General features: G+C 42.1%; 1 protein-coding gene and 1 non-coding gene across 3 annotated transcripts in view; both read left to right on the forward strand.

The window, feature by feature from the left end:
* The window catches only part of LOC137945363 (mediator of RNA polymerase II transcription subunit 23), a 71,026-nt gene that overhangs the window by 21,681 nt on the left and 23,374 nt on the right, over window positions 1-25,971 (forward strand). The window contains exons 6-7 of one of the 2 annotated variants that reach the window (XM_068791226.1): window positions 9,116-9,336; window positions 24,408-24,621. In XM_068791226.1, coding sequence (XP_068647327.1) covers window positions 9,116-9,336; window positions 24,408-24,621 — 435 coding nt within the window. The remainder of the gene's footprint in view (window positions 1-9,115; window positions 9,337-24,407; window positions 24,622-25,971) is intronic. The other variant, XM_068791227.1, reaches the window with a different exon arrangement.
* LOC137947128 (U6 spliceosomal RNA) lies at window positions 21,701-21,806 on the forward strand. The gene has a single exon (XR_011111175.1). It is a non-coding gene; the product is annotated as a U6 spliceosomal RNA (small nuclear RNA).

Raw genomic sequence — 25,971 nt, forward strand, 5'->3', positions numbered from 1 at the left:
AGACTATGCGGCCTTTGATATACCGATCCTTCAGTTTGTAGATGACACTATTTGTTTTGGGGTTGGTACCATGGATCAGATTAAGAAGTTGCATGCTGTTTTGGACTTATTTAAATCGGCTTCTAGACAGAGCATTAATTGGAAGAAAACTACTTTCCTAGGCTATCACATAGACTCATCTGTGCTTTGGGGGCATGGCAGACAACCTGGGGTATGCCTTAGAAAACTTGCCAACTACATATCTGGGGCTCTCACTTTTTGATTCTCGGCCTTCGGCGACGCTTTGGTCCCCCCTTATTGAGAAATTTGAGAAGAGATTAGCTACATGGAGGGGTAAACTTTTATCTATAGGGGGTGATTCACTCTCCTCAAGTCTTGCTTGGCAAGGTTGCCAAACTATCTTCTATCATTCATGCATTGCCCGGCCTTAGTTTGCTCCAAGATTGACGCCATCCATCGGTGCTTTCTCCGGAGAGGATCAGAAGACACTTTCAGATACCATCTGGTGAGCTGGAAGGAAATATGCATGCCTCACAATAGGGGTGGGTTAGGCATCCGGCCTATAAAGGAGATGAACAAAGCCCTTATGCTCAAGTGGATTTGGAACTTTAACGTCAAGCACAACAGCCTATGGAGGGATATGGTCAGGTTCTACCTTCAATTTTCGGGTGCTTGGTGGAGAGAGGGTGGTGTCACTCGTCTTTTATCCCCGATAGGGAAATCAATTCAAAAGCTTCTCCTAGTATTCAATGATGCGACTTCTTTTTACACCGGAAATGGGAGGACTCTCCTCTTTTGGTTGGATGAAAGGTGTGGCCCCCACTCCCTCTCAGAGGACTTCCCGAGGCTCTCTAGGGTGGTTAGAGACCTTTCTTGCTCCGTGGCTCTCTTGGAGTGAACATTCGTGGAGTCTCTCGTTTCGCCGGGGACTAAATGATGAGGAAGATGCAGATTTTGATTCTCTCCTTTCCAGACTCAGCAGCATTACTATTCGTGAGCATGCAGTTGATAAACTGACGTGGAAGCCCAATATCAATGGTCGATTCATAGTAGCTTCCGCCTATTCTCATATCAGAGAATACGACTACAACTTGCCTGAGCATAAGGCAAACCTGACATGGAAGTTTTCAATACCTAGTAAGATCGAAATTTTCATGTGGACTGCCATCAGAGATCAGATCCTCACCTCTGACAACCTCCACTAGAGAGGCTTCACCGCTCCTGATCGTACTTGTCCTCCTTGTGGTGTGTGTGACGAGACAATCCAACATGTTTTTCTACAATGTGGGTTTTCTTGGTAAGTTTGAATGAAGATCTTTTAGAAGATTGACCTCCAAATGAGGCTTCACCAGGACCTCTTTGGCTTGTGAGATGGTTATGGGGGTTCACCTTCCTAGATTGGGCAAGTTAATTCTCTTGGCATGCCTTGTGCATGTCCCATGGTGTTTATGGCTTGAGTGAAACAATCGGAGATTCAACTCAAAAGCCAATACCCCAGATAATACAACTTCTTATGCAGTAAGCCTGATCTCTAGCTAGTTGCATACCAGAAAGAAATTTGCATCTTTATCGGGTGTTTCCCTTCTAGAAAATTGGAGCTTGATCGCTCATATGGCGGACCCTCTTAGGACTCTGGTTATGGTTACCTGGGATCCTCCCCCAAGCTACTGTATCAAACTCAATTTTGATGGCACTGCTTTAGGCTATCCTGGGCTGGTAGGAGCAGGTGGTGTTTTCAGAGATAGCTGTGTAGTTTCTATTCTCTCCTATGCTGGGCCGGTGGGTATCGCCGACTCAAATACTGCTGAAGTGAGTGCTCTTCTTTTTGGCCTTCAAATCTTCAAGGATCTTTATTTAGAGGAGTGTTTCAACTGGCCCATGCTATTTCAGCTCGATTATAAGCGTATCTCACCTTCTGATGCGGAAGAATTAGAACGACCCTTCAACGTTGAAGAAATTGATTCTGCTTCCCTTGGCCTTCCAAAGGACAAAGCTCGTGGCCCTGATGGTTTCAATGGTGAGTTCTACCACAAATTCTGGGACTTAATCAAATTGGATGTGTATGCTTTTGTCCAAAATTTCCACCAAGTCGGCATCACTCACAAGGCTGTGGGGGCCTCCTTCATTGTCTTAATTCCAAAAAAATCCAATTCTGCCCTTCCTCAAGATTTCAGACCAATAATTCTCACCACCAACTATTACGAAATCATTGGTCGACTTCTTGCAAACCGTCTAAGATCCCTCATTTCCAAAATCATTAACCCCTGTCAAAGTGCTTTTATCTATGGTAGGAATATCCTAGACTCCACAATGGCCGCTCACGAACTCGTACTTTCAAAAAATCCAATCTTCCCAGATTTGTCCTGAAACTTGACTTTGAAAAAGCCTTCGACCGTGTAAACTGGAAACCAATCGATTACCTCTTTGACATAATAGGTTTTGGGATCCGGTGGAAATTTTGGATGAAAAGCTGCATATCTACTGTATCATACTCTGTCCTTGTAAACGAAAAACCGTGTGGTTTTTTCAACGCAACAAGAGGAATAAGGCAAGGGGATCCTCTCTCCCTTTCTCTTTAATCTCATTGCTGAACACCTGCCATCAATGGCCCGTTTCACTAAAAGTTCGGGCTGGCTAAACCCCATCTTAGATGACCCCAATCAAGATATTGCACTTCTACATTATGTTGATGACACCATAGTCTTTGGCGAAGGTACAATGAACCAAATCTCTCATATAAAATCTCTGCTCAACTTATTTGAACTTTCTTCTGGGCAAAAGGTAAGTTGGTCAAAATCATCCATAATTGGGTTCAATATTGACCCTTTTGTTCTAAATTCTACGGCTAGTTATCTGGGATGTAAAATTGCATCTCCCCTTGTACATATCTGGGACTTCAATTGTCTTCTGCTCTACCTTCCAAAAGTGCTTGGCACCCTGTCATTGAACGTTTGGAAAGCCGTCTGGTTTCCTGGAGAGGAAGATTTTTGTCCAAAGCAGGTAAGCTTGCCCTTATTAAATCATGCCTCCATGGTATTCTTTCTTATTTCCTCTCCTTGTATCGTTGTCTTGGCCCCGTTCGAAAAAGAATAGAATTCCTAAAAAGGTGATTTCTGTGTGATGGGCCAAACGGTGAAAGGAGTTACAACCTCGTGAAATGGGCCGAGGTATGTAAACCATTAGCCATGGGAGGCCTTGGGATCCGGGATACAACTACAACTAACTCTACCTTGTTACTTAAATGAATCTGGAAATTTAACATGCATCTGATTTGATCTGGCAGACTATTGTTGCTGCTAAAGCAAACAAAATTACTGGTTGGTGGACCGAATGTGGAAGATATAATAAGCTATCTCCCGTGTGGAAAAAGGTTGTAAAAATGTTGCATGAATTCAAAAAAGCAGTCAAATGTTACACCGAAATGGGTGATTTGACAAAATTTTGGTCTGATTGGTGGGTGGGGCTGAGCTGCATCAATATCAGCCATGGCCAAATCTTTTCCTTGGCAAGAAATAAGGATGTGACCATATTTGACCAAAGGACAAATTCCGGTGAATGGAACTTTAATCTCCGGAGAGTGCTATCAGATTCTGAAGCACTTGAAGCTTCCAACCTCATCACCTGTCTATCCTCGGTACGGATCGGAAATGTATCCTATTCACTCATCTGAACTCCATGCAGACAAGGTACCTTTTCTACTGCCTCAGCTTACAACTTATTGTTTTTCCCCTACCCCCCTCAAACCTACCACCCCGCAACCATTGCGTGGTCCTTACTTGCGCTTCCTCGAGCAAAGTTCTTTATCTAGAGTGCATGTCGAAACAAAATCTTCACATCCGATTCCTTAATCCGTCGAGGAACCCCTATTCAGGACCCCCTGTGCTCCTTCTGCCAAACCTCTCCCGAAACTGCCACCCACATCTGCTAGGTATGGGGGAGTTATCCATGACGAAAGTGGTAATCTTCATTTCTCTTTCGCTGGGCCAATTGGACTATCTGACTCAACCACTGCGGAGCTTTCTAAACTGTTTAACGGACTAAAACTTTTCAAGCAACGTTTGGTGGGCCTTCTCTGCATCGAAGGCGACTCAAAAATCGTTATCAACTGGTGTGAGAAGTCCTCTAAACCTCCTTGGCGGCACTGGGATCTATTTTTTGATATTTGTAATTTAATTTCTCAATTGCAATGTAATTGGAAATAAATTCCTATATCAGCTAATCATCTAGCGGATACTCAGGCTAAATTAAGTGTTTCACTCCAACACCTTGTTGTGGAGGAAGGTCCTTTTTAGCCAGGTATTGTACTCTTTTACTCTTTTAATGACATTTACACCTTTTACTAAAAAAAATAAAAAATCTTCAAGGACCGTCTTCATGGTAAGCTACTTATTGAAGGAGACTCCAACCAGGCACTAGTTGTTACCTGAATCACGATCTGAAGTCTTCAAGGATATCATCAAGAACATTGTTTGAATTCAAATCCTAGAGAGCTAGAACCCACTAGCATGGCTAATTGCGTTAATGGCTTTCCACCCGCGATTATTATTGCTCCACAAGTTGTTAGCAATTTGGTTGCTCATAATTTCAACTGTACTCCTGCAGACGACGATAGATGATTTGCTAGCGCCTTGTAGTGGCTCTTTTTTGCCTCGAGTCCACTCCTCTAACGTTCTAGGAGGTAATGATCTTTTTTTTTCCTTTTGATTTTGGTCACTCCTTTATCCTCCTTGACACCTGAAAGTTTACCTTTGTAGATAACGCCCATTATCTAAGCCAATTCCATCGTTTGGGCTCACGTTTCTTCATCATATTTTTGTTTCTCTGGTCGGAGGTTTGGGTGGGGAGGAGTAGTGGGACCGTGGGGGTGGATAGTTGTGGCTTGAGTTTGCCTTGATCAGCAAATGGTAGGTTTAGCGGATTTTGAGTTAGAGTGTAAAGTTGCTTGGGGTTGAGGGGATGAATTCTCAGCTTCCATATGGCTTCTGTCTTATGAGTAGGGGGGGAGATGGGGTGATGGAAGGGCTCTGAGGGTTGTTTGGGATGGAAATGGTAAGGTTCGGGGTGAGAGCAAAAGCATTTTTGGAATTACCTTCATTGGGGGGAAAGGAAGGGTATTGGGTGTTCAACATAGCCTCCATTTGGGGGTGGTCCTCATCCACAAGGGCATTGGTTACCTGGTACTAACAGATGAATTGACTGACTAGTTAAGGGGCTAACTTTGGGATGGGGGTCAGTCCAGTTGTTTGTTTTGGGAGTAGTGCTGCTGACTTGGTCGGGTTGGTCAAAAGGGGAGATTGATTTTCAAAAAAAAGATGAGAGCTAGATTGACCAATAGGAGAAGATTTGTAATTTTTCTTGGCAGAGGAAATTTGGGCTCTCTGGTTACTGTGTGGTGTTTGGTGAGGTGGAAAGGTTGGGATCATGGGTTTTGAGAGGTCTGCCTCCAGCTGACCGTGTCATTACTGTAGGTGCTGAGTGCAGGCCACATCCAAAAATTTGAATTTGAATTTGAAGGTGGAAGTGAGGTGGACGGTTTTTGGCTTGAGTTTACCTCCTTGTCCGAGTCAATGTATCTGCTACACGACTCGTCGCCATCTGAGTTGGGGACTTGCTGGCTTTGCTCCTAAGATCTCCTTCCTTCTTTCTCATTGATCGAGCCCTAGCTGAAGTCTTTGAAGATCACCTTGATCCAAAATTGCTGTTCCCCAATCTTAATCAGGAGAAGTTTGTGAGCCATGTGGGAGTGATGAATACTCTAGCATAATCCATTTTGACCATGGTTGCTGTGGTATTGTCTTGTTTCACCATTTGGCCAAGAAGTCGGCAATTCGTTGGATGATTGAGTGCTGCCACAGTTCAGCCGGAAGTCCCAAAATTCGTATCCATTGGCCATAGGAATGTTCCCTTGAACTAGGATTCCATTTTCTGATGGCCATTAGGGGTCCACGAGGAGAGGGTATCAGTCTGCTAAAAGAAGTTTGGTCTTCAGCAGTAGTGAGTCGGATTAGCCAATCCCATCCTCCTAGGCATGGGCAATGGGGAGGAAACTTGGCTAATGATCCAGACTGGATATCATCACCATCAATCTCAGTCAATGCTGCTGTGACCGCCAAATAGAATGATAACACCAATCTACCATTAAGTAAGATTTGGCTGGGCAATGTACTGGTTTCTTCATCTGAATCAGTGGCTTGAGAGGGATTAGGGGAGGTTAAGGTGGTATTGATCAAAGTGGTGGAGAGAATAGAATGCAGGATTGGTTCATGGTGGTGTGGGTTGGGGTACATGTTTGCTTGGAATGAGGATCAAGGGTGAAGCTGGGCGAGGCTGTCTTTAAAGAGGTTCCACCCAAATCTAGTTGCTGTGATTTCCAGTATGTAAATCTGGGCTATGATAAAATTTGCACAACATTGGAAAATCTTGCATTCCCTATTTTCTCTGTACTGGAAGATAGAGAAGCAGAATAGTAGCCTTCCCATCCAAGTTCTCTTGTTCTAACTCCTTGCTGCCAGTCATGAGTGGTGTTGTCAAATTGCTTTGTGAAGTTGGCAGAAGCTGCCAATGGAATTCTAAGAAAAGACTGCTTTTCACCGTTTTGCACCATGATATGGACTTCCTCGCTGGTCTAGGTTCTTTTCATCTCCATGGTGATTATAATTTTTCCATATTACGAGAAGAAAGCTTCTTTCCCATCCGTCTCCTCCTTTTGCTTTCTGGTGCTTTTACTTTGAATTTCTGCTCCTTTGCCCTTCTAAAAGGAATTGTCACCCAAAATAATATCATGCAAATGAACACCTCTGTGCCAAAGAATCAGAAATACAGTTAGCACTTTGAATTACATGAAATCCAACAAAAATCACACTCATACAAAGAGAACAGATCTCATACTAAATATAAAGTAACCGCCAAGGTGGACAGTGCATTGCCCATAAGCCAACTAATAATTGAAGTAGAATCGTCTGCAATGACAAAGAGAGTAGTGAAAAATCACTAGTGTAGCCTTAAACCATGGAGGAGAGTTTGGAATTCTAGTTCAAAAGAGTCCATAACACTGAGAGGAATAGAGAGAACACGAAGGACTATACCTGAATGATCTCTAAAGACACCTCCTCCCCTGTGGGGCCTGGATTACCTTTAGAAATTCTATTAAAATTAAGCTTAAGTCAGCCCTCCTGAGGAAGTGACCACTACATAACAGAAGCATGCCTTGAGCACGAGAAGACAACACCATCCTTCCAATGATCCCTCAGAACGGATGGGGGTGATGGAAAGCAGTAAATTTACTTACCCAAAACTGAGTATAGTGAATTATATGCTCAATGACACCTTTTGTAAACCAAGAATGACTTTCAAAGTCCTATCGCTACCCTCCTCCCAAAGGGCCTAGATTATGGTAGCAAATGCTGCTTGCCAAAGCAACTGTCCTGGATGAGGAAGAGATCTCTGAACTACCTCAACCACCAAATCCAGGAAAAAAAGGAAACAAAAGTGAAAAGAGAATTTCTGCAGTATGACATACCAAAAGAGGCAAATGGACAATGAATAAATAAATGATCCACAAACTCATATGCATCATTACAAAGTTTACAATTACGATTTTGAACATGCTGACCTCGATGATTCAATTGCTCAACTGTCAAATTTTTGTTTTGGAAGCACACCAAAGAAATTTTTTTACTTTTTTGGAAGTCGGTATAGACCAGACTAAAGATGATGCAAGTTGACTTTGGACATCGACACTAAAATTCCTGCATAAAATGAAGAAACTGATAACAAACTGGAAGAACAAAATTTCCAGATTAGTTCATCTGCTCTCTAAGGACCCAAACAACCACAACAAAAGTGGCTTGCCACATAATTTTCTCCAGATTAGGATAGGGCCTTTTAAGAATCTGAATTGTCAAATTTGGAAAAGAAGCACATTTCAAAAAAAATCTGGAAAACATGGGTGGGTTGGGCATACGATCCATATGAGTGATGAATCAAGCTCTTCGTTCAAAATAGCTTTGGATGAAAGGGTTTTGCAGAACTTTATTGTGTGTCAAATACAATTATTCACTGGATCTGTGGATCTTAGATGAAAGGGTCCCTTGATATGCTCCTTGTATATGGAAGGTGATTATGCTTCTATGAAACCATTTTTTGACGGGAGTTAGATTTCACGTCCATGATGGGTGTTTGACTAAATTCTGGCTGGATGACTGGATAGGAGAAACCCCATTGTCTTTCTCTTTCCCTAAGCTTTACCCTGTGATGAGAGACCCACAAATCTTGGTCTTGAGCTCTTCACTTGTGGAGGTTTGGGCTTGCGGTGGGGATTGTAAGTTCAGGAAGCTGCAGAAGCAGCCTCTTAATCTGATTACTCAAAGAGGCATTTGTGATAGGAGTGGGGCATGGTGAGCTTTTTTGAATTATTGTCCTTCTAGTCTATTCATGATCTCTTCCTTCTATGCAAAGATCATCAATGCAGATATTTGATGGCATCAAGCCTCTGCTGTTGTTTGTTTTTTGGTAATACCACCAAAGGATAAACAATTTCTTTGTTGTGCATCAAAACATAAATTTTTAATGAAGGAACAATTAAATCATAGGGGTCAAGTAGTTCAAAATTTAGAAAATTTTGTAACAATGCATATGAGTCTGAGGATCATTTATTTTTCACTGCCCTTTTACTTCTTTCCCCTCTTGTGTTCTCTACTTTTGTGTCTGTTGCGTTTGATTCAACCATCCTATCTCTGATGTAATTTGTGTTCCTCTTTTCTTTTCTCTTCAATTAAATTTTCAATATTCTCGAAAAAAGTTTTTTACCTTCACATATGGCGATTCTAACTCTCAGACAATTAGTTTTAAATGTGAAACATGTATTCAGCCATAGACTGGTAGACTAGTTTACCCATCAATGCCTTTCTTTTAGTTAGGAGTTTGAGTGGGTGTTTTGCAGTGATGCTCATTCCAAATTTTTATGTCTGTGATGTAGTTGTCTTCACTTGTAGACCCTTAAGGTAATGCTTTTCAGTTTAGCTTGTCAATTTTGTTTATTTATTTAGTTCCTTTTTGGAGTGATTGCATGCAAGGATATTAAAAGGGTAGTGTTTTTGACTCTTTCTTTTTGTAGCAGAAACCAATTGCTGGCAGGAATGGCTTATATTTGGAGATATATTTTACTTTCTCATGAAGAGTGGGTGTATTGATTTTATTGATTTTGTGGAAAAGCTTTTAGCTCGAGTTACGAAGAATGATCCACCAATTCTACGGAGTAACTATGTGACATGGTTACTGGCTCAAATTATTCGTTTGGATGTAGTGACAAATGCTTTAAATTCAGATCCAAAGAAGGTTGTTCTTATTCACTTATACATTTTTTTTTTTTTTTTTTGAGAAATACTTAAGGATCTGTTTGAGGATTGTTTTTTTTTTTTGGAATATGAAGATATGCATATTCATTATTTTTTTTTATTTTTTTGGCTTTTCTTTCCTTGTAACTTTCTTCTTTAAAAGCCCTCCTAAACCTTTTTGAACTCTCTTGTGGACAAATGGTTAGTTGGTCAATATTGACCCCTTGGTTTTAAATTCTATGCCAAGTTATTTGGGTTGTAAAATTGCTTCCCCTCCTTGTACATATTTGGGACTTCCACTATTACCCGTTTTGCCCTCTAAAAGTGCATGGCACCCTGTCATTGAGCGTCTCAAAGGCCGACTGGCTTCTTGGAGAGGGAGATTTCTTTCCAAAGCAGATAAACTTGTCCTTATCAAATCTTGTCTCCACAGTATTCCTTCTTATTTTTTATCCCTGTATTGATGTCCTACTTTTGTTCGAAATAGAATTGAATTCCATAAGAGGAGATTTTTGTGGGGTGGGGAAAGAAAATACAGCCTCGTAAAATGGGCTGATGTACGTAAACCTATTGTATAGGGGGGCCTTGGGATAAGGGATACTGCTACAACTAATTATGCTCTATTATTGAAATGGATCTGGAAATTTAATATGCAACCGGTTTTGATATGGCGGGCCATAGTCGCGGCTAAAGTAGACAAGAATTCTGGTTGGTGGACAGAGGGTCGAAGATACAATAAGTTATCTCCCGTGTGGAAGAAAATTGCACAAATGTTGCTTGCATTTAAAAGAGCTGTCAAATGTTATTTGGGTTCAGGATGTTAGACAAAATTCTGGACTGATTGGTGGGTTGGCCCAAGCAGCTTCAACATTAGCCATGATCAAATCTTTTCAATGGCAAGAAACAAAGACGTCACCATTTTTGGACAAAGGACACATTCAGACGAGTGGAATTTAAATCTCAAAAGAGCTTTGTCAGATACAGAAGCTCTAGAAGCTTCCGACTTTGTCACTAGTCTTTCTCCGGATCGATTTAGAAATGCACCTGACTCTCTCATCAGGATTCCATGCTGGCAAGGTACGTTTTCTACAAACTCATCATACAACTTCTTACTCTCTTCCCACCCCGTTCAATCCAACCATTCAGCAGCCATTGCGTGGTCCCTACTTGCACCCCCTCGAGCAAAGTTTTTTATTTGGACCGCATGCCGAAACAAAATTTTGACATCTGATTCGCTAATACGCCGAGGAACTAATGTTCCGGACCCCTTTTGCCCTTTCTGCCAAACAACCCTCGAAACTGTGGACCACATTCTGTTACATTGCGATTATGCCCATAATGCCTGGACCAATCTCATTAACAAAATTGGTTTGCAATACTGTTCTTCTCAAGAACTCTCATCCACAATCCTCACTCTCACTAGTGCAAATCCTCCTAAGCTCGGAAAACTACTTATCTCATGTTGCGTTGGTCATATCGTCTGGACTTTATGGAAAGAAAGAAATAATCGAAAATTTAGTAGAAATTCTCTTCCAAGGAATATTCTGATTAATAAAATTGTGGGCTAAGTTTCCTCTTGGATACTCACGAGGAAAGAATTCCAAAACCTTAAAAGGATCCAATTTGCGTGGGAACTGGCAACTTATTGCATAAATGTCTTATCCAGCCAACCCCGTGGCTATAGAAACTTGGTCTCTACCTCCTCTGAGACACTTCAAATTAAATTTTGACGGAAGCGCTTACGGTGCCCTGGGCTTGCCGAATTTGGAGGTGTCATCCACGGCGATAAAGGGAAGCTTCTATTTTCCTTTGTTGGGCCGATTGGAGTATCTGACTCAACTATTGCTGAGCTTTCTGGGTTGTATAATGGTTTAAAACTTTTCAAACAACGGTTGGTGGGCCCTCTTTGCGTTGAAGGAGACTCAAAAGTCATTATCAATTGGTGTGAGAAGTCTTCTAAAGCACCTTGGCGACACTGGGATCTGTTTGAAGATATCTATAATTTATTTTCTCATTTGCAATGTAATTGGAAATACATTCCCAGATCTGCTAATCAGCTCGCGGATGTTTAGGCTAAATTAGGCGTTTCCTTCTAACATCTTGTTGTGGAGGAAGGTCCTTCCTAGCCAGGTATTGTACTATTTCTTTCTCTTTTAAAATATACAACTTTTTATTCAAAAAAAAAATTTCTTCTTTAAATATAATATTATCGTTGCTGTTTTCAGAAAGAAAGTAGGTCTTTTCTTTATAGAAGCTTGAAGAGTCATGGATACAAATAGTTATAGAAAACTGTGTCATGAGGAAAGATGCTTGGCGTGGGGGTCCTAGCACCTCTGAAGATCTCTCATTTGAGAACTGAGAGAAAAAAAAAAAGAAGGAAATGGCAGAAACCTGATTTTTTTTGGTCAAATTGGTTAGGTGTGAAGGTCATCTCCTAATTCTTATTTATTTATTTATTTTTTAGAAGATGAGAATTTTATTTAGAAAGAAGAATATCCAAGAGTACAAAGAGGGCAGCATCGAAGTTTTCCTAGGAAAAAAAGACAATCAACCTATGCCTAGGGGAAATGAATCTCCCCCAACAATATGTTGAAGCGGAACTCCATGCTTTGCTAAGGAATCTCCAATGGAGTTTACATTTCTAACGACATGCTTTCGTACAACCAAAGTACCCTAGCATAAAGAACAAATCTTATAAATGTAAAGCAAAAGCCATGGAGGTTTTCTCAAAGATACATACCAACTGAACACAACCACCTAGTCTCCTTCCATAGTGAGAGATGATTACAACCTGTCTCAATACACCCATAGCCCATGGGGAAGGACGTGAAGCGGTCTCCATAGAAGCACAAACACTCAATGGCACCTAGTATACATAGATAATGTCATTTAAGTGGTCAAACAAGACTCTTTTTCTCCTGTCGAGCTTGAGCAGCTGGATTTAAATTTTGAAGGGGCCAAGGAATTGCAAGACAAACTCTTTTTGGAGAGAAGACAGTATTGATATCGGATGCGTCCCCCTCTCCTTGAGTTCCGCTTCATTCAACTCATGGTAGACCCAACCCCCCGGAAAAAACCTACATTGCTTCCAACAGTCAAACCAAACCCATCAGACCTGATGCTCACTTCGATGATACTTCCCCTATGAGGATAGAAATGGCTCTGCCACCTATCTCCCCACCTCCCTCACCAATGGAGGCCGAAGAGCTTGCTCACTCTGATTAGGAGTTCACAACCGAAGTCGCGCCTTCCCTCCATATTACCTCACCCCCTGTTCTGGCTACTTACCAGAGAAGAAGGCGTGACCAAAATAGCCTTATTTTGCATGATGAACCCAATTCGGCTGCCCCTCGGCCACTCGAGGCAAACCTCAGAAATTTCTCCTCCCCTCTCCCAAATGAAAGGTCATCCCGCCTCGTGGAGGAGTTCAAGCTGAATGTCACATATACGATGACAAGACATGGCAGCAAATGATGAACTTGGCGCATCTCATGGGAGCAAGCTACGGTGGTCAGCTGCCGAGGGACAACACCACTCTAGGAGTCCAGAAAAGAGTTAACAAATGATTCTTATATCATGGAATGTCAGAGGAATTGGTGTTGATCGGAAGCATGGCGTGATATCTAGCTTCTTTATCAGTTTAAACCCTCAATTGTGGTTCTTGAAGAGACCAAATGTCAGGAAATGACTGACGCCATTGCCAGGGAGCTATGGGTCTGTCCTTCGGTCAAGCGGATGGCTGTTAACACCATAGGACACTTTGGTGGCATCCTTGTTGCATGAGACTCTGCTAACTTCAATGGTCTCAACATTAAGGAGGGTCGTTTCTCCTTGGGTGTCCGTCTTCGGGACCACACCTCTAATAGAGTTTGGTGTTTGGCTGGAGTCTATGGTCCGACGAGATATCAGGAGAGGCGCCCTTTTTGGGACGAGCTGTTGGAGTTAAACCAGTCTTGGAGTTCTTCTTGGCTCTACGCTGGTGATTTTAATGCTCTTCGTTTCTGCAACGAGAAGAAGCCTCCGGCTGCCCGCATCTCCTCCTCAATCCAGGCTTTTGCGGACTTCATCGGAAGCTGTGGTTTAGATGAGATCACGCTGTCGAGGAAAAGCTATACCTGGTCAAACGGCCAACAACAACCAATTCTTTCTAAGCTTGACCGCTTTCTGGCTTTTCCAGATTGGCTGCAACTTTTTGAAAACATCACTAGATGAGTGCTCAATAAGGTTGGGTTAGATCACTGGCTTATCATGCTCTCTACTTCCTTTGAGAAATGGGGGCCTTCCCCTTACCGCTTTGAAAACTCATGACTGCTAGAGAAAATTTTCAACTCTCTTATTAACGGTTGGTGGTCTGAGGGCCCAATTTATGGTAGAAGGGAGTGGGCTTTTCCTTTGAAACTCCGTTTCCTAAAAGGAAAAATTAAGGAATGGGGCTCAAGTTGTCGTGCCTTGCTGGGTGCTGAGAAGGCCTCTCTTCTCTTGCTGATCGCTGATTTGGACTCGCTAGAGAAACAAAGGCATTTATCCCCTATGTGTTTTCATCTTGCATTTCTCTCACTATCAATCTCAATGCAATTTTGCATCCAGAACGAGTTCGGTGGAAGCAAAGGGCTCAAGAGAAGTATTTTTTGGGAGGAACTCTCTGACCTCCAACTCCAATGGGCCTTGCCGTGGATCTTTGCGGGGGATTTCAATGCAATTTTTTTCTGTGACAAAAAGCAAACTCCGACTACCCACATCTCATCCTCAATGAGAGGCTTTGCAGACTTCATCGGCAGTGGGGAGTTGGAGGAGATCACCCTCTTTGGGAAGACCTTCACATGGTCCAATGGACAACAACATCCAAACCTCTCTAAGTTGGATCGTTTTCGTGCCGACTCAAATTGGCTTCATCTTTATGATGATGTAATCGGAAGGGTTCTCAACCAGGGAGCATTGGACCATTGGCCCATCCTATTATCCACCTCGTGTGATAGATGCACACCTCCCCCCACATTCAAATTCGAGAACTCCTGGCTTATTGATGCTGAATTTGATATGCTGCTAAAGAACTGGTGGACTAGCTCTCAGGCTTGGGGTAAAACAGAATGGTCCCTTCCGATAAAGCTCAAACTGCTTAAAAATAAACTTAAGGACTGGTCTTTCCACCTGCATCAGTTAATTGGAGCTGAGAAATCCTCTCCCTTCAATCGCATTGCCGATCTGGATTCAACAAATGAGCAAAGGTATCTAACCAAATCTGAATTTTCCACTCACCTTTCGCTCCAAAAGGAGCTGCAATTTATCCTAGTCTAGGAAAGAATCAGTTGGAAGCACAGAGCCCGCTTTAAATGGCTAACTGATGGAGATGCCTGTTAAGGAATAGTCCAACATGGATTAGTGTGAACAAATTTGAGTTTATTAGTCGGGAAAGAGGTTTCCTAAGATGACTAGTCATTTTGGGATAGGCCTTGGACCCAACTTTACATGGTGTCAGAGCAGGTACTCCAGGTTCTCGTATGTGGGCATCCACCTAAATTATTTACATGTAAGAGCCCAGAGGGCCTACACGTGAGGGTGAGTATTAAGGAATAGTCCCACATGGATTAGTGAGAACAAATATGTTGACTTTATTAGTTGGGAAAGAGGTTTCCTAAGATGACTAGTCTTTTTGGGATAGGCCTTGGACCCAATTTCACAATGCCAATACAAAAGTTTTCCACTCCCTCACGTCGACAATGAAAAGTTCCAACCGAATTACCTCTTTATGCATCAATAACGAGGTAACGTCGGATAGGATCCAAATTGCTAATGAGCTGCTAAGATTTTTCACAAATTTATACACAAAATCCAACAACTTCACTTTGGCCGCCCCCCACGCTCTGCTTCATCACTTCTTGAAGTTCCCTTCTCTCAGATGGAAATCGAAAAAGCAGTTTTGGGTATGGCTTGCGACCGGGCACCGGGTCCAGATGGATTCAACAAAGAATTCTACCATCGAGCTTGGCTAATCATTAAGGGAGATATTTTTCTAATGGTCGAGGTGTTTTTTGAGAATGGTATCTCCTTCCGTAGCATGGGTGCCTCTTTCATTTCTCTGGTCCTCAAGAAGAGGAATGTTGAAACCCCTTGTGACTTTCGGCCTATTAGTCTGATCTCGAGCACATACAAGATCATTGCCAGACTCCTCGTAAATCGGCTCAAGACGGTGCTCCCTCTAGTTATCAACCATGGTCAAAGTGCTTTCTTGAAAGGCAAAAACATTTTGGATTCCACTATGGCGGTTCATGAGCTGGTTGATCATTTTACCCGCTCAAAGAAGTCAATGTTTGCACTAAAGTTGGATTTAGAAAAAGCTTGCGACTGGGTAAACTGGACTCTTTTGGACGATCTCATGTACTGCATGGGTTTCGAAGATCGATGGAGATACTGGATTAAGAACTTCATGTCCTCTGCAACTTACTCTCTTGTCCTAAATAGAACAACTTGCGGGTGCTTTAAAGGCTCGAGGGGGCTGAGACAGGGAGACCCCCTCTCCGTGCTCCTTTTCAACATTGTGGCGGAATTTCTTTCTGCTATGTTCTTCTCAGCCAAAGAATGTGGATGGCTATACCCAACCAGCAATTCCTCGACTTTCAATATTCCTATCCTCTAATATGCGGATAACACTTTGATATTTAGAAATGGCTAAGGTCCTTGGCTGCTCAGTCTCATCCACCCCATGCACCTACCTTGGTCTTCCCCTGTTTTCGGGATGCATTTGCAAAGATCTCTGGACTCCAGTTATTGAAAAGATGGAGATGCGTCTTGCCACCTGGAAGGGTCGATTACTTAGCAAGGCAGGAAGGCTCACCCATATAAAATCAAGCATTGCTGGCATCCCAAATCATTATTTGTCTTTCTTGCCTTGCCCTGCTTCTGTTTGTCAGTAGTTGGATAAGATGAAGAAGCGTTTTCTTTGGAGAGGAATCAGCTCAAAATTCAAGTACCATTTGGTCAATTGGAAAGAGGTCTGCCTTCCAAAGACTCTTGGAGGCCTCGGGATCCAGTTTACTTGAGACATCAATCGTGCCTTGGTCCTAAAATGGATCTGGAGATTCAACTCATCCGCTCCAAACCTTTGGAAAGAAATGGTGCAAACAAAGCTCGACATTTCTTCGAATTGGTGGACTGAGGGGGGAAACAAAAGGCTCTTATCTCCTATCTGGAGATCTCTCTATCTCCTTATCCCAATTTTGTCCTCAGCTATTCGATTCTATGTGGGAAATGGTTAATATGTTAGATTCTGGGAAGATTGGTGGTCGGGTCATAAGCCTCTTCTGTTAGGAATTAGACGGCCTAATTGTAAACTAACGAGAGCAATAATAATAAACGCAAAAGAAGGAAAAAACAAGTATGAGAACAAACAAGATTTATACAGGTTTGCCTCAAGGTGAGACTACATCCCGTCTTCCGTTGCTGCAGTAATCCACTATGAAGATGAAATAGTTTACAAGAGAAATTGTACACACTTGCAGGTGTTTTTCTCTAACTTCTCTCGGGTTGCAATTCAAGATACTTCTCCGTGATGATGATACTCCAGGTGATTAAAATCCTAACAATGGCACCCCCAAATATAAAGAGAAAATTAGGGCAGCCGGATTACAAGTGTGAAATCCCCAAACTACCCTTAATGAGACAGCGGTCAATATATCGTGGATCCGTGTACCGACTCAGCATAAGGCGTTAATTAGGCTCCACAATGTAATATCTTCAAAAATCTTTTCCGAACCTCTTCAAAATTTCAAGATTGAGGAGGAATACAATTGCTGAAGTCGCCAGTAATAGGGGATGAAACATTCACCCTCGTCGGTGTCTATCGGATCTTGCAGCTCTGGAAGGTAGTCACCTTTTGGAAGCCTTACAGCCGACCAGAATTCAGGCTAGCAGATCTGATAAATTAATTTGGAGGCCTGATAAGAGTGGTTCTTTCTTAGTCTTCTCTGCCTATCTTGTTATCCGAGGTTGGCTTGCTCACAGCTCCAAATATGCAGTGGAGTTCACCTCGCGTCTCAACGCCCCCCTAAAGTAAAACTCTTCATTCGGAGCACTTGCTTCAACAAAATTCTCTATACTGACAATCTCAGAAACTGTGGGCAGCTAGGGGTGGACCCCATTTGCCCTTTTTGCCATGTCGTCAAAGAAACTGTTAGCCACCTGCTCCTCCTCTGCCCTTTCTCATGGGAGATCTGGACTTCGATTATTAGTCGAATTGGATTCCAATTCTGTCTCCTTGCGGATCTCCCCGCATCCTATCGGATGCTTGCAGGGACTGCCGTTCCTGGTCTTGGAAAAATGATGATCTTGGCTTGCTCGACTTTCATTCCTAGGGGTCTCAGGTTAGAGTGCAATCAAAGGAGATTCAGTGCCAAGTTCAATTCTCAAGAAAGAGTCGTTGAAACTATCTCAGGAAATATTGTTACATGGCTCCACTCTCGAAAAACCTTCTCTCCCTTCTTGGGATCTTTCATCAGAGACAACTGGAGTTGTCTTGCCCAACTTCACACATCATCGAAGCCCCCAGTTATTTCTGAAAGGACCCCGCCGCCTGTCGGTGTCTTTAAATTAAACTTTGACGGATCTTCTTTCGACAACCCTGGCTTAGCTGGTTTTGGCGGAGTGATTTGTGACTCTCTTGGGAACCAAATCGTCTCCTTCTCCGGCCCTCTCGGTATTGCGGATTCCACGATGACTGAGTTCCATGGCTTAGTTAATGGGCTCCACGTTTTCTGTGATCACTACACTGGATCCATTCACATCGAGGGAGACTCTAAGGTGGTGATCGGCTGGTGTGAGCATTCCTTAGCACCTTCGTGGTGCCATTGGGATATTTTTTTTGAAATTATGGAAATTGTCAGTTTGTTTGAATGTTTTTGGTCTTGCATCCTAAGATCAGCAAATTCTGTGGCTGATGTTTTAGCCAAGCAGGGAGCTTCCTTGCAATCTCTTGTTGTTAGGGGATAGCTCCTCCTTTTTTTGGTTCTCTTAATAAAATCACCTTTCATAAAAAAAAAAGAGCTCGATTTAAATGGCCGAAGGACAGTGCTGCAAATACTAAGTTTTTCTATGCCCTCGCTTCAGCAAGAAGGAGATCCAACCAAATTACCTCATTATGCATCAATAATGAGGTAATGTCGTGTCGGACCTCTACGACTAATGTGTTGATTCAGTTTTTCATAGACTTATATTCGGAGGAGTGCTCAAATCGGCCAAAAATTCAGCACCTCAATTTCTCCTGGCTTTCTCTAGCAGCCGCCTCCCTCTTAGAGTCCCCTTTCTTTGCTGGGGAAATCGCGCGTGCAGTGTTAGGTATGGAGAGTGTTAGGGGGCCTGGATGGCTTCAACGGGGACTTCTTCAAGAAGTTCTGGTCAAGCATCAAGGTGGATATCACTACAATGATCCATGGTTTCTATAAGAATGTCATCACCTTCTACAACATTGGGGTTTCTTTCATCACTTTGGTTCCAAAGAAGTCCTACATTGAGAAACCGGAAGATTTTCAGCCTATTAGCCTCATCATAAGTGCATACAAAATAATTGCTAGAATTTTGGGCCATCGGCTAAAGGCTTTTCTCCCAACCATCATTCACTGTGGGCAAGGCCCTTTCCTCAAGGGGAGGAATATCCTCGACTCCACTATGACAACACATGAACTCATCGATCATTTTAGCTGCATCAAGGATCCGAGAATTGCCTTCAAGCTTGATTTGGAAAAAGCTTTCGATCGAGTAAACTGGGTCCTTTTAAACGAGCTAATGGAACAAATGGGTTTTGGCGCAAAATGGAGATTTTGGATCAGAGTTTGTGTGGGCTCGGCTTCCTACTCCCTCATTCTCAATAGTTTGGTTTGCGGATATTTCAAAGGAACCAGAGGGCTTAGATAGGGTGACCCTTTTTTTTTTTTTTTTTGAAATGATGCATATAAACTATTAAAAGAAGAGGGTAGTACAAAACAAACCTAGGAAAGAGGGTCTTCCTCCACAACAAGTTAGTGGAGTGAAATGCCCGTCTTAGCCTGAATGTTAGCCAAATGATTGACAAAACGAGGAATGTGCTTCCAAATACAATTCAAATGGGAAATTAAATTACAAATTTCTGACTACATGTCCCAGTGATGCCACAGAGGTCTGATGGAGTTTGCACACCAGTTAATGACAATATTTGGGTCTCCTTTGATGCAGAGTGGGCCCGTAAGCCGGTTAGAGAAAACTTGGATTCTGTTTAGCAAGCCCGAGAGTTATGCTGTAGTGGAGTAGGAGATTCCAAGTGGGCCCATGAAGGAGAAGAGGAGATGACCGTTTGCATCATGGATAACTCCTCCATATCCTGCAGGACCAGGGCAACCAAAAGCGCATCCATCAAAGTTAAGCTTGAAATGGCCTGATGGAGGGGCCCCCCAGATAGCCATGATCGGTGGTCGAGAGGGCTGAGACAGCCCAGCCAGCTGCCAATTTTCTCTAAAGTTTGAGCTGCTGAAATTTTTTAATTCTTTTCGGTTTAGAAGCCAGATAGTTACTTGACCTGCTTTCCTCGCTTCTTTTCAACATTGTGGCAGAATGCCTCTCCTCCATGTTCTACTCGGCTGGCTGTCTCCTACTAGTCACATGTAGGCTTTTAATGTCCCAATCCTCCAGTATGCGGATGATACTGTCATATTTGGGATCGGAAGCATGGAAGGAGCTAGAAGGATCAAAACGGTTTTGGGTCTCTTTGAATTATCTTTGGGGCAGAAAGTTAATTGGGGAAAAATATCTCTTATGGGTTTCAACGTTAACTCTAAGCTTGTAGCTGATATGGCGAGTCTTTTTGGCTGTATTGCATCCAACATCCTAACCACTTACCTTGGGCTCTCCCTCTTTAACTGTCGCATCAATCAAAGCCTTTGGAATTCTGTGGTCGAAAAGATTGAATCCCACCTTGCTACTTGGAAGGGCCGATTTCTCAGCAAGGCAGGTAGGTTTATCCTCCTAAAATCTTGTATTGCCGGCATCCCAAATTACACCTCATCCTTTATGCCTTGCCCCACTTCCGTCTGTAAAGCCATGGATAAGATCAAAAGAAGATTCATCTGGAAGGGATCGAGTGACGCTTTTAAATATTATTTGGTCAGTTGGGTGGATGTTTGTATGCCAAAGCATTTGGGGGGGTTCGGTATTCAGAAATCAAAGGACATGAACCAGGCTTTGCTTTCAACACCATTTCCTCCAATCTTTGGAAGAGTGGTGACTTTTCTGTGACCTCAACTTACGGTTTCATCAATGGTTGGCACTCAAATCAAGTGGAGCACGAGGTATATTTCTCGTGGCGCCTTTGTGCCCCGCCCAAAGTGAAAATTTTCATGTGGAGTGCTTGCCTCAATAAGATCCTCACGGCAGATGTGCTTAGACGGAGAAGCCACCCCTCTATTGACTCCCTTTGTCCTTTTTGCAATACGGAGGCTGAAACTACCAGCCATAACCTTCTTCAGTGCTCTTACTTGTGGATAATGTGGACCTCCATTATTTGCAAGGTTGGGCTGTACTTTTGTATGCCGGTGGACCTGGTCACTTTTAGTAAAATGCTCACTGGTGTTTCCCTCCCAGGGCTGGGAAAGCTGATGCTCTCTACTTGTATTGGTTTTATTCTGTGGGGCCTTTGGAATGAACGCAACCATAGGCGTTTTGATGCTAAATGTGAATCTGTGGAGAGAGTTGCGGATCGTGTGTTGGGCCAAATTTCTTCTTGGCTCCTTATTCTTTTTCTTGGCTCCTTACTAAGAAGGCCTTCTCCCCTTTAGTGGGCTCCTCTATCCGCGATAATTGGAGTTGCTTGGCTTGGACTCGGATTTCTAAAGTTAAACTTTGATGGTTCTTCTCTCGGTAATCCTGGGATTGTTGGCTTTGGGGGTGTTATCTCTGATTCCTCTGGTAATCAATTTCTCTCCTATGCGGGCCCACTGGGTATTTTTGACTCAATATTGGCTGAGTTGCATGGCCTTCTCAATGGGCTCCGTATTTTTAGAGACAACTGTGGGGGCCCTCTTCACATTGAAAGAGATTCCAAGGTGGTTATTGGATGGTGTGATCGTGCATCTGCCACCCCGTGGCGCCACTGAGACGCCTTCCTGGAGATTCTGGATATTGCCTCTCATTTCTCTTGAATTTGGCCTCACATTTCGAGATCCGCTAATTCGGCAGCTGATGTGCTTGTTAAGCAGGGAGGAGCCTTCGATCTCTTGTTGTTAGGGGTTTGCTCCCCTGATTTTGTACTGTTCTCTCTTTGTTAATATAGACATCATTTTCAAAACAAGAAAAGAAAAGGAGACAACCACATCTATCCAATACTGCCTCAACAATATGTTATGAAATGCTAGAGTGCAGAAATATGATAAAATTGGAACTTTTAACAAAGAAGATTAGCATGCTCTTTGCGCAAGAATGACATTCACTGATCATGAAATGGTTTAATCTTCTTTTATTCTCTCTTAATAAATAAGGGCCTGATACCAGAAAATCATTCAAATAATTTTAGTCAATGGCTATGATAAGGAGGCAAAGAAGAAACCTATTTCCATTAAAAAAGGGCCTTAGTCTGCCTCCTAGAATCATCAATAACGATGAATCGTGTTATATGGTGAAGCTTAACAAATTTTATTCTCAAAAGTAGCAATCTTTGTAGTAATGACCTTTTATAGAGTTCATTTGATTAGTTTTGGAAAAGATGATAGTTCCCAAAGAAGTAGACTTCAGGATCCTGTTTGGTTTTTTAGGGAAAAGAGGAATAGATAGATACACAAAAGAATTAAGAAGAAGAAGGAAACAACAGGGAATATGGAGAAGTTTTGGCTCTTGGCAAAGAGACTAGACACTCATTGGGGGAAGAATTCGATCCCCAATTCTCTTTTAAGAGTATTAAGTTACAGCTAACAAAATTCCAAAAATATCGTTAATTTCTCGAGATTTCCCTAATTATGCCCAAAATTCCCTTAGATTAACAATAAACACAACAACAGTCATATAATACTATTTTACCCCTGTTAAGGAATAGTCCTTAGTAATCCATTTTCTTTTCTATTTTCTCCCCAAATCACCTATTTTTCATGGTATCAGAGCAAGTACTTGTATGTGGGCATTCCACCCAAATTATCCACGTACCTACACATGAGGGCCTCTACCCAAATTATCCACGTGCCTACATGTGAGAAAGAGTGTTAAGGAATAGTCCCACATGGATTAGGGAGATCAAAGATCTTGAGTTTATTAGTTGGCAGAAGAGGTTTCCAAAGTGGCTAGTCATTTTGGGATAGACCTTTGACCCAATTCAACAACCCTCTATACAGTACAACTTCTGAAATTTCTAGTAGATATTCTTTTCCACTTTAGATTGATTGAAAGTTCTTGTAAAATTGTAGCTTCAAGTTAATTAAGGAGATTAAGTCAAAGAAAGAAGAGAAAGAAGTAAAAAGGAGAAGCTAACAAAAGCTTGAAGGTATCACAAGGTGACTTGGGCATTTGGGTCGATGGTCATAAGGGGGAGTTCTTAGTGCAAGGACTTCGATTTGAAAAAAGAAAAAGGTGTCACAAGTGAGAGAGGTTTCCTCAGAGATCAGAGAGCTTAAAGCCTCTGTGTTTATTAGGTCTTTAGGTGAAAAAGTAGTAGAAGAAAAAAGGCCTTCTTTCCTAATACTTGCATATCTTCTGCTATTCAAGTTTAAAAACAATAAATTAAAGACCTATGGGACCAGAAAATTAACCCCTACATGAAACGAGAGAAATTAATATAATACCCATGGAGTAAAATGATCAAACTACCCCTGCACAATACTTTTTTTGTTTGTTTTTTGAAATGATGATAATTTTATTTCAAAGAAAGATAAGATACATCAAGGGAGACCTCCCCTAACAACAAGAGATTGAAAGGGGGGCACTAATTTAGTGCACAAATCAGCAGCCGAATTGGCTGATCTAAGTATTGGAGACCAAGTACAAGAAATGGTGGATACAATGTCCAAAATATCAAGAAAAATCTGTCAATGATGCCATGGGGGGAAAGATGAGGTGGAGCACCCTGCGTAGTACTTTTTTTTTTTTGAAATGATGCTGAATTTTACTAAGACAAAAGCTCAAGAGAGCAATTTACCAAGGGGGAAGTTTTCCCAAACAATGAGAGATTGCTGGGAAGTTCCTAATTTAGCCAATTTATCAGCCAAAGAGTTGGCTGATATAGGAATGAAATTCCAATTACAATGAATAGAAGACACGATGTCAACATTACAATTGGTGATAGGCCAGTGACGCCAAGGGGGGGGGGGAGCTATCTTTTGAACACCAACTAATGACAGTCTTTGAGTCTCCTTTAATAATTAGTTTGCCGTGGAGACGTTCCTTGAAGATTCGGAGGCCGAATAGAAGAGTACTTACTTCAGCAGTATTTGAATCAACCATGCCCACCGGCCTAGCATAAGAAAGAATAGGGTCTCCATTGTTGTTTCTGAAAACACCACTTGCTCCAGCTGGCCCAGGACAGTCAATAACACTACCATAAAAATTGAGTTTGATGTAGTCTCAAGGGGGAGGATCCCATATGGCCATAACTGGAGTCCTGCAAGGGCCCGTCATATGAGCAATCAACCTCTAGTTTTCCCGAAGGGAAACACCCGATAGAGTGGCAAACTCCTTTCTGGTATGTAACCAGTTTGAGATAAGGCCCACAGCATGTGAAGCCGTATTGTCTGGGGTGCTAGCTTTGGAGTTGAATCTCCGGTTATTTCGCTCTTACTTATAACAAGCTCTTTTGTTTTTTTTAATATCTTTCTTTTGTGGCAGTTTTGGTGGCCTTATGTTATGGGCCTTGCTGCAGTTTGATGTAATTATGTGATATTCCTTATTCAATAAAATTCTTACACTTCTCAAAAATAAAAAAATGTTCTAATTCAGATTATTTGGCTTTCGAGTTTAGAAGTGTAGCTTACTGTGCCATATCATTGTTAGAAAAGAAAATTGTGTCTATATATATATATTTTTTTTTGGTGTTGTGAAGACGTTATAGTTTTATAAAGTAATGCTGTCTTGTAGGTGGAAACTACTAGAAAGATTCTCTCATTTCACAAAGAAGACATAGCTGCTGACCCGAGTAGCGCCAATGCTCAAAGTATCCTTCTTGACTTTATAAGCAGCAGTCAAACTTTACGTATTTGGTCATTCAACACTTCTATAAGAGAATATTTGAATTATGAGCAGCTCCAGAAAGGAAAGCAGATAAACGAATGGTGGACACAAGTCTCGAAAGGTGCAGTAGAACTGTACTGCAATTATTATTTATTATATTATTTGGTCTGCTTGAATTTGTCAATTAGACCAACTTCTCTTTGTTGTTTACCATTTTTGCCTGTTTTAATTTATTTTTGAATGAAGTGCGATTTTATTTCAGAAACCTAGAGAAAACAAAGGCAAGCTAAAGGAGCACTCCACTAATAACGAGGGATTGTAGGGAGGCTTCTTGCTTGGCCAAAGAGTCAGCTACATTTGTTAAATTGGGTCTAAGGCTTATCCCAAAATGACTAGCCAACTTAGGAAACCTCTTTTCCAACTAATAAACTCAAGATCTTTGATCTTACTAATCCATGTGGGACTATTCCTTAACACTCTCCCTCACGTTGAGGCACGTGGATAATTTGGGTGGAAGCCCACATACGAGTACTCGCTCTGATACCATGTTAAATTGGGTCCAATGCCTATCCCAAAATGACTAGCCAACTTAGGAAACCTCTTTTCCAACTAATAAACTCAAGATTTTTTATCTCACTAATCCATGTGGGACTATTCCTTAACAACATCATTAGCCGATCTAGGTACATGAGATTTGTTAAGGAATAGTCCCACATGGATAAGTGAGTACAAAGATCTTGAGTTTATTAGTTGGAAAAGATGTTTCCTAAGGTATTAGTCATTTAGGGATGGGTCCTAAGGTGCCTCCTCCAGCTCATGCCGGAAACCTCCCTCACACAGTAGACCCCACATTCCCCACCATTGCTTTCAACCACCCATTGGTTATATTAGGAGTACTTAGCATCAAGGAAGTGAAAGATTGAGTGTACTCACTGATGGTTCCCTTGTAACGCAATGCCTGCAATTCCTTTCGCGCCCCTTGTAAAGCAATGCCTGCAATTCCTTTCGCGCTAAGTAGTTGACATCCTTTGGACAGAAGTGGCACTTTAATTCGCGCTTAAAATCTTCCCAAGTTTCCACCGAGTCTTCTCCATCCTCGACATCACCCATTCTCCTTCTCCACCACAAAATAGCATCATCAAAAAGAAACATGGAAGCGGTACTAACCTTCACTTTTTCGTTTACGAGTTTTGAAGCTTTGAAATATTGTCCCACTTGCCATAAGAAATTTTTGATCACCTCGGATCGCGTGCACCGTTGTATGGTTTTGGCTCGTGCACTTTGATCTTCATCGTCAAAAGAACATCTTCTCCATTTAGAATGGCTCCTTTGAGAATCGCCATTCTCATCCGCATCCCTTCTAGTTCTGACCGCATCTCGTCAAGTTGGTTGCTTATGTTTGCTTTAAGCACGACAACAGTACTATGAACATCTTCCTCTAGTCCTTGAATCGCCTTGAATCCTTTCCTCC

This window comes from Aristolochia californica, unplaced genomic scaffold (genome assembly GCF_029961685.1).
Source record: "Aristolochia californica isolate CCGP_79_NKW_82.1479 unplaced genomic scaffold, dmAriCali1.0.hap1 SCAF_12, whole genome shotgun sequence".
NCBI lineage: Eukaryota > Viridiplantae > Streptophyta > Magnoliopsida > Piperales > Aristolochiaceae > Aristolochia > Aristolochia californica.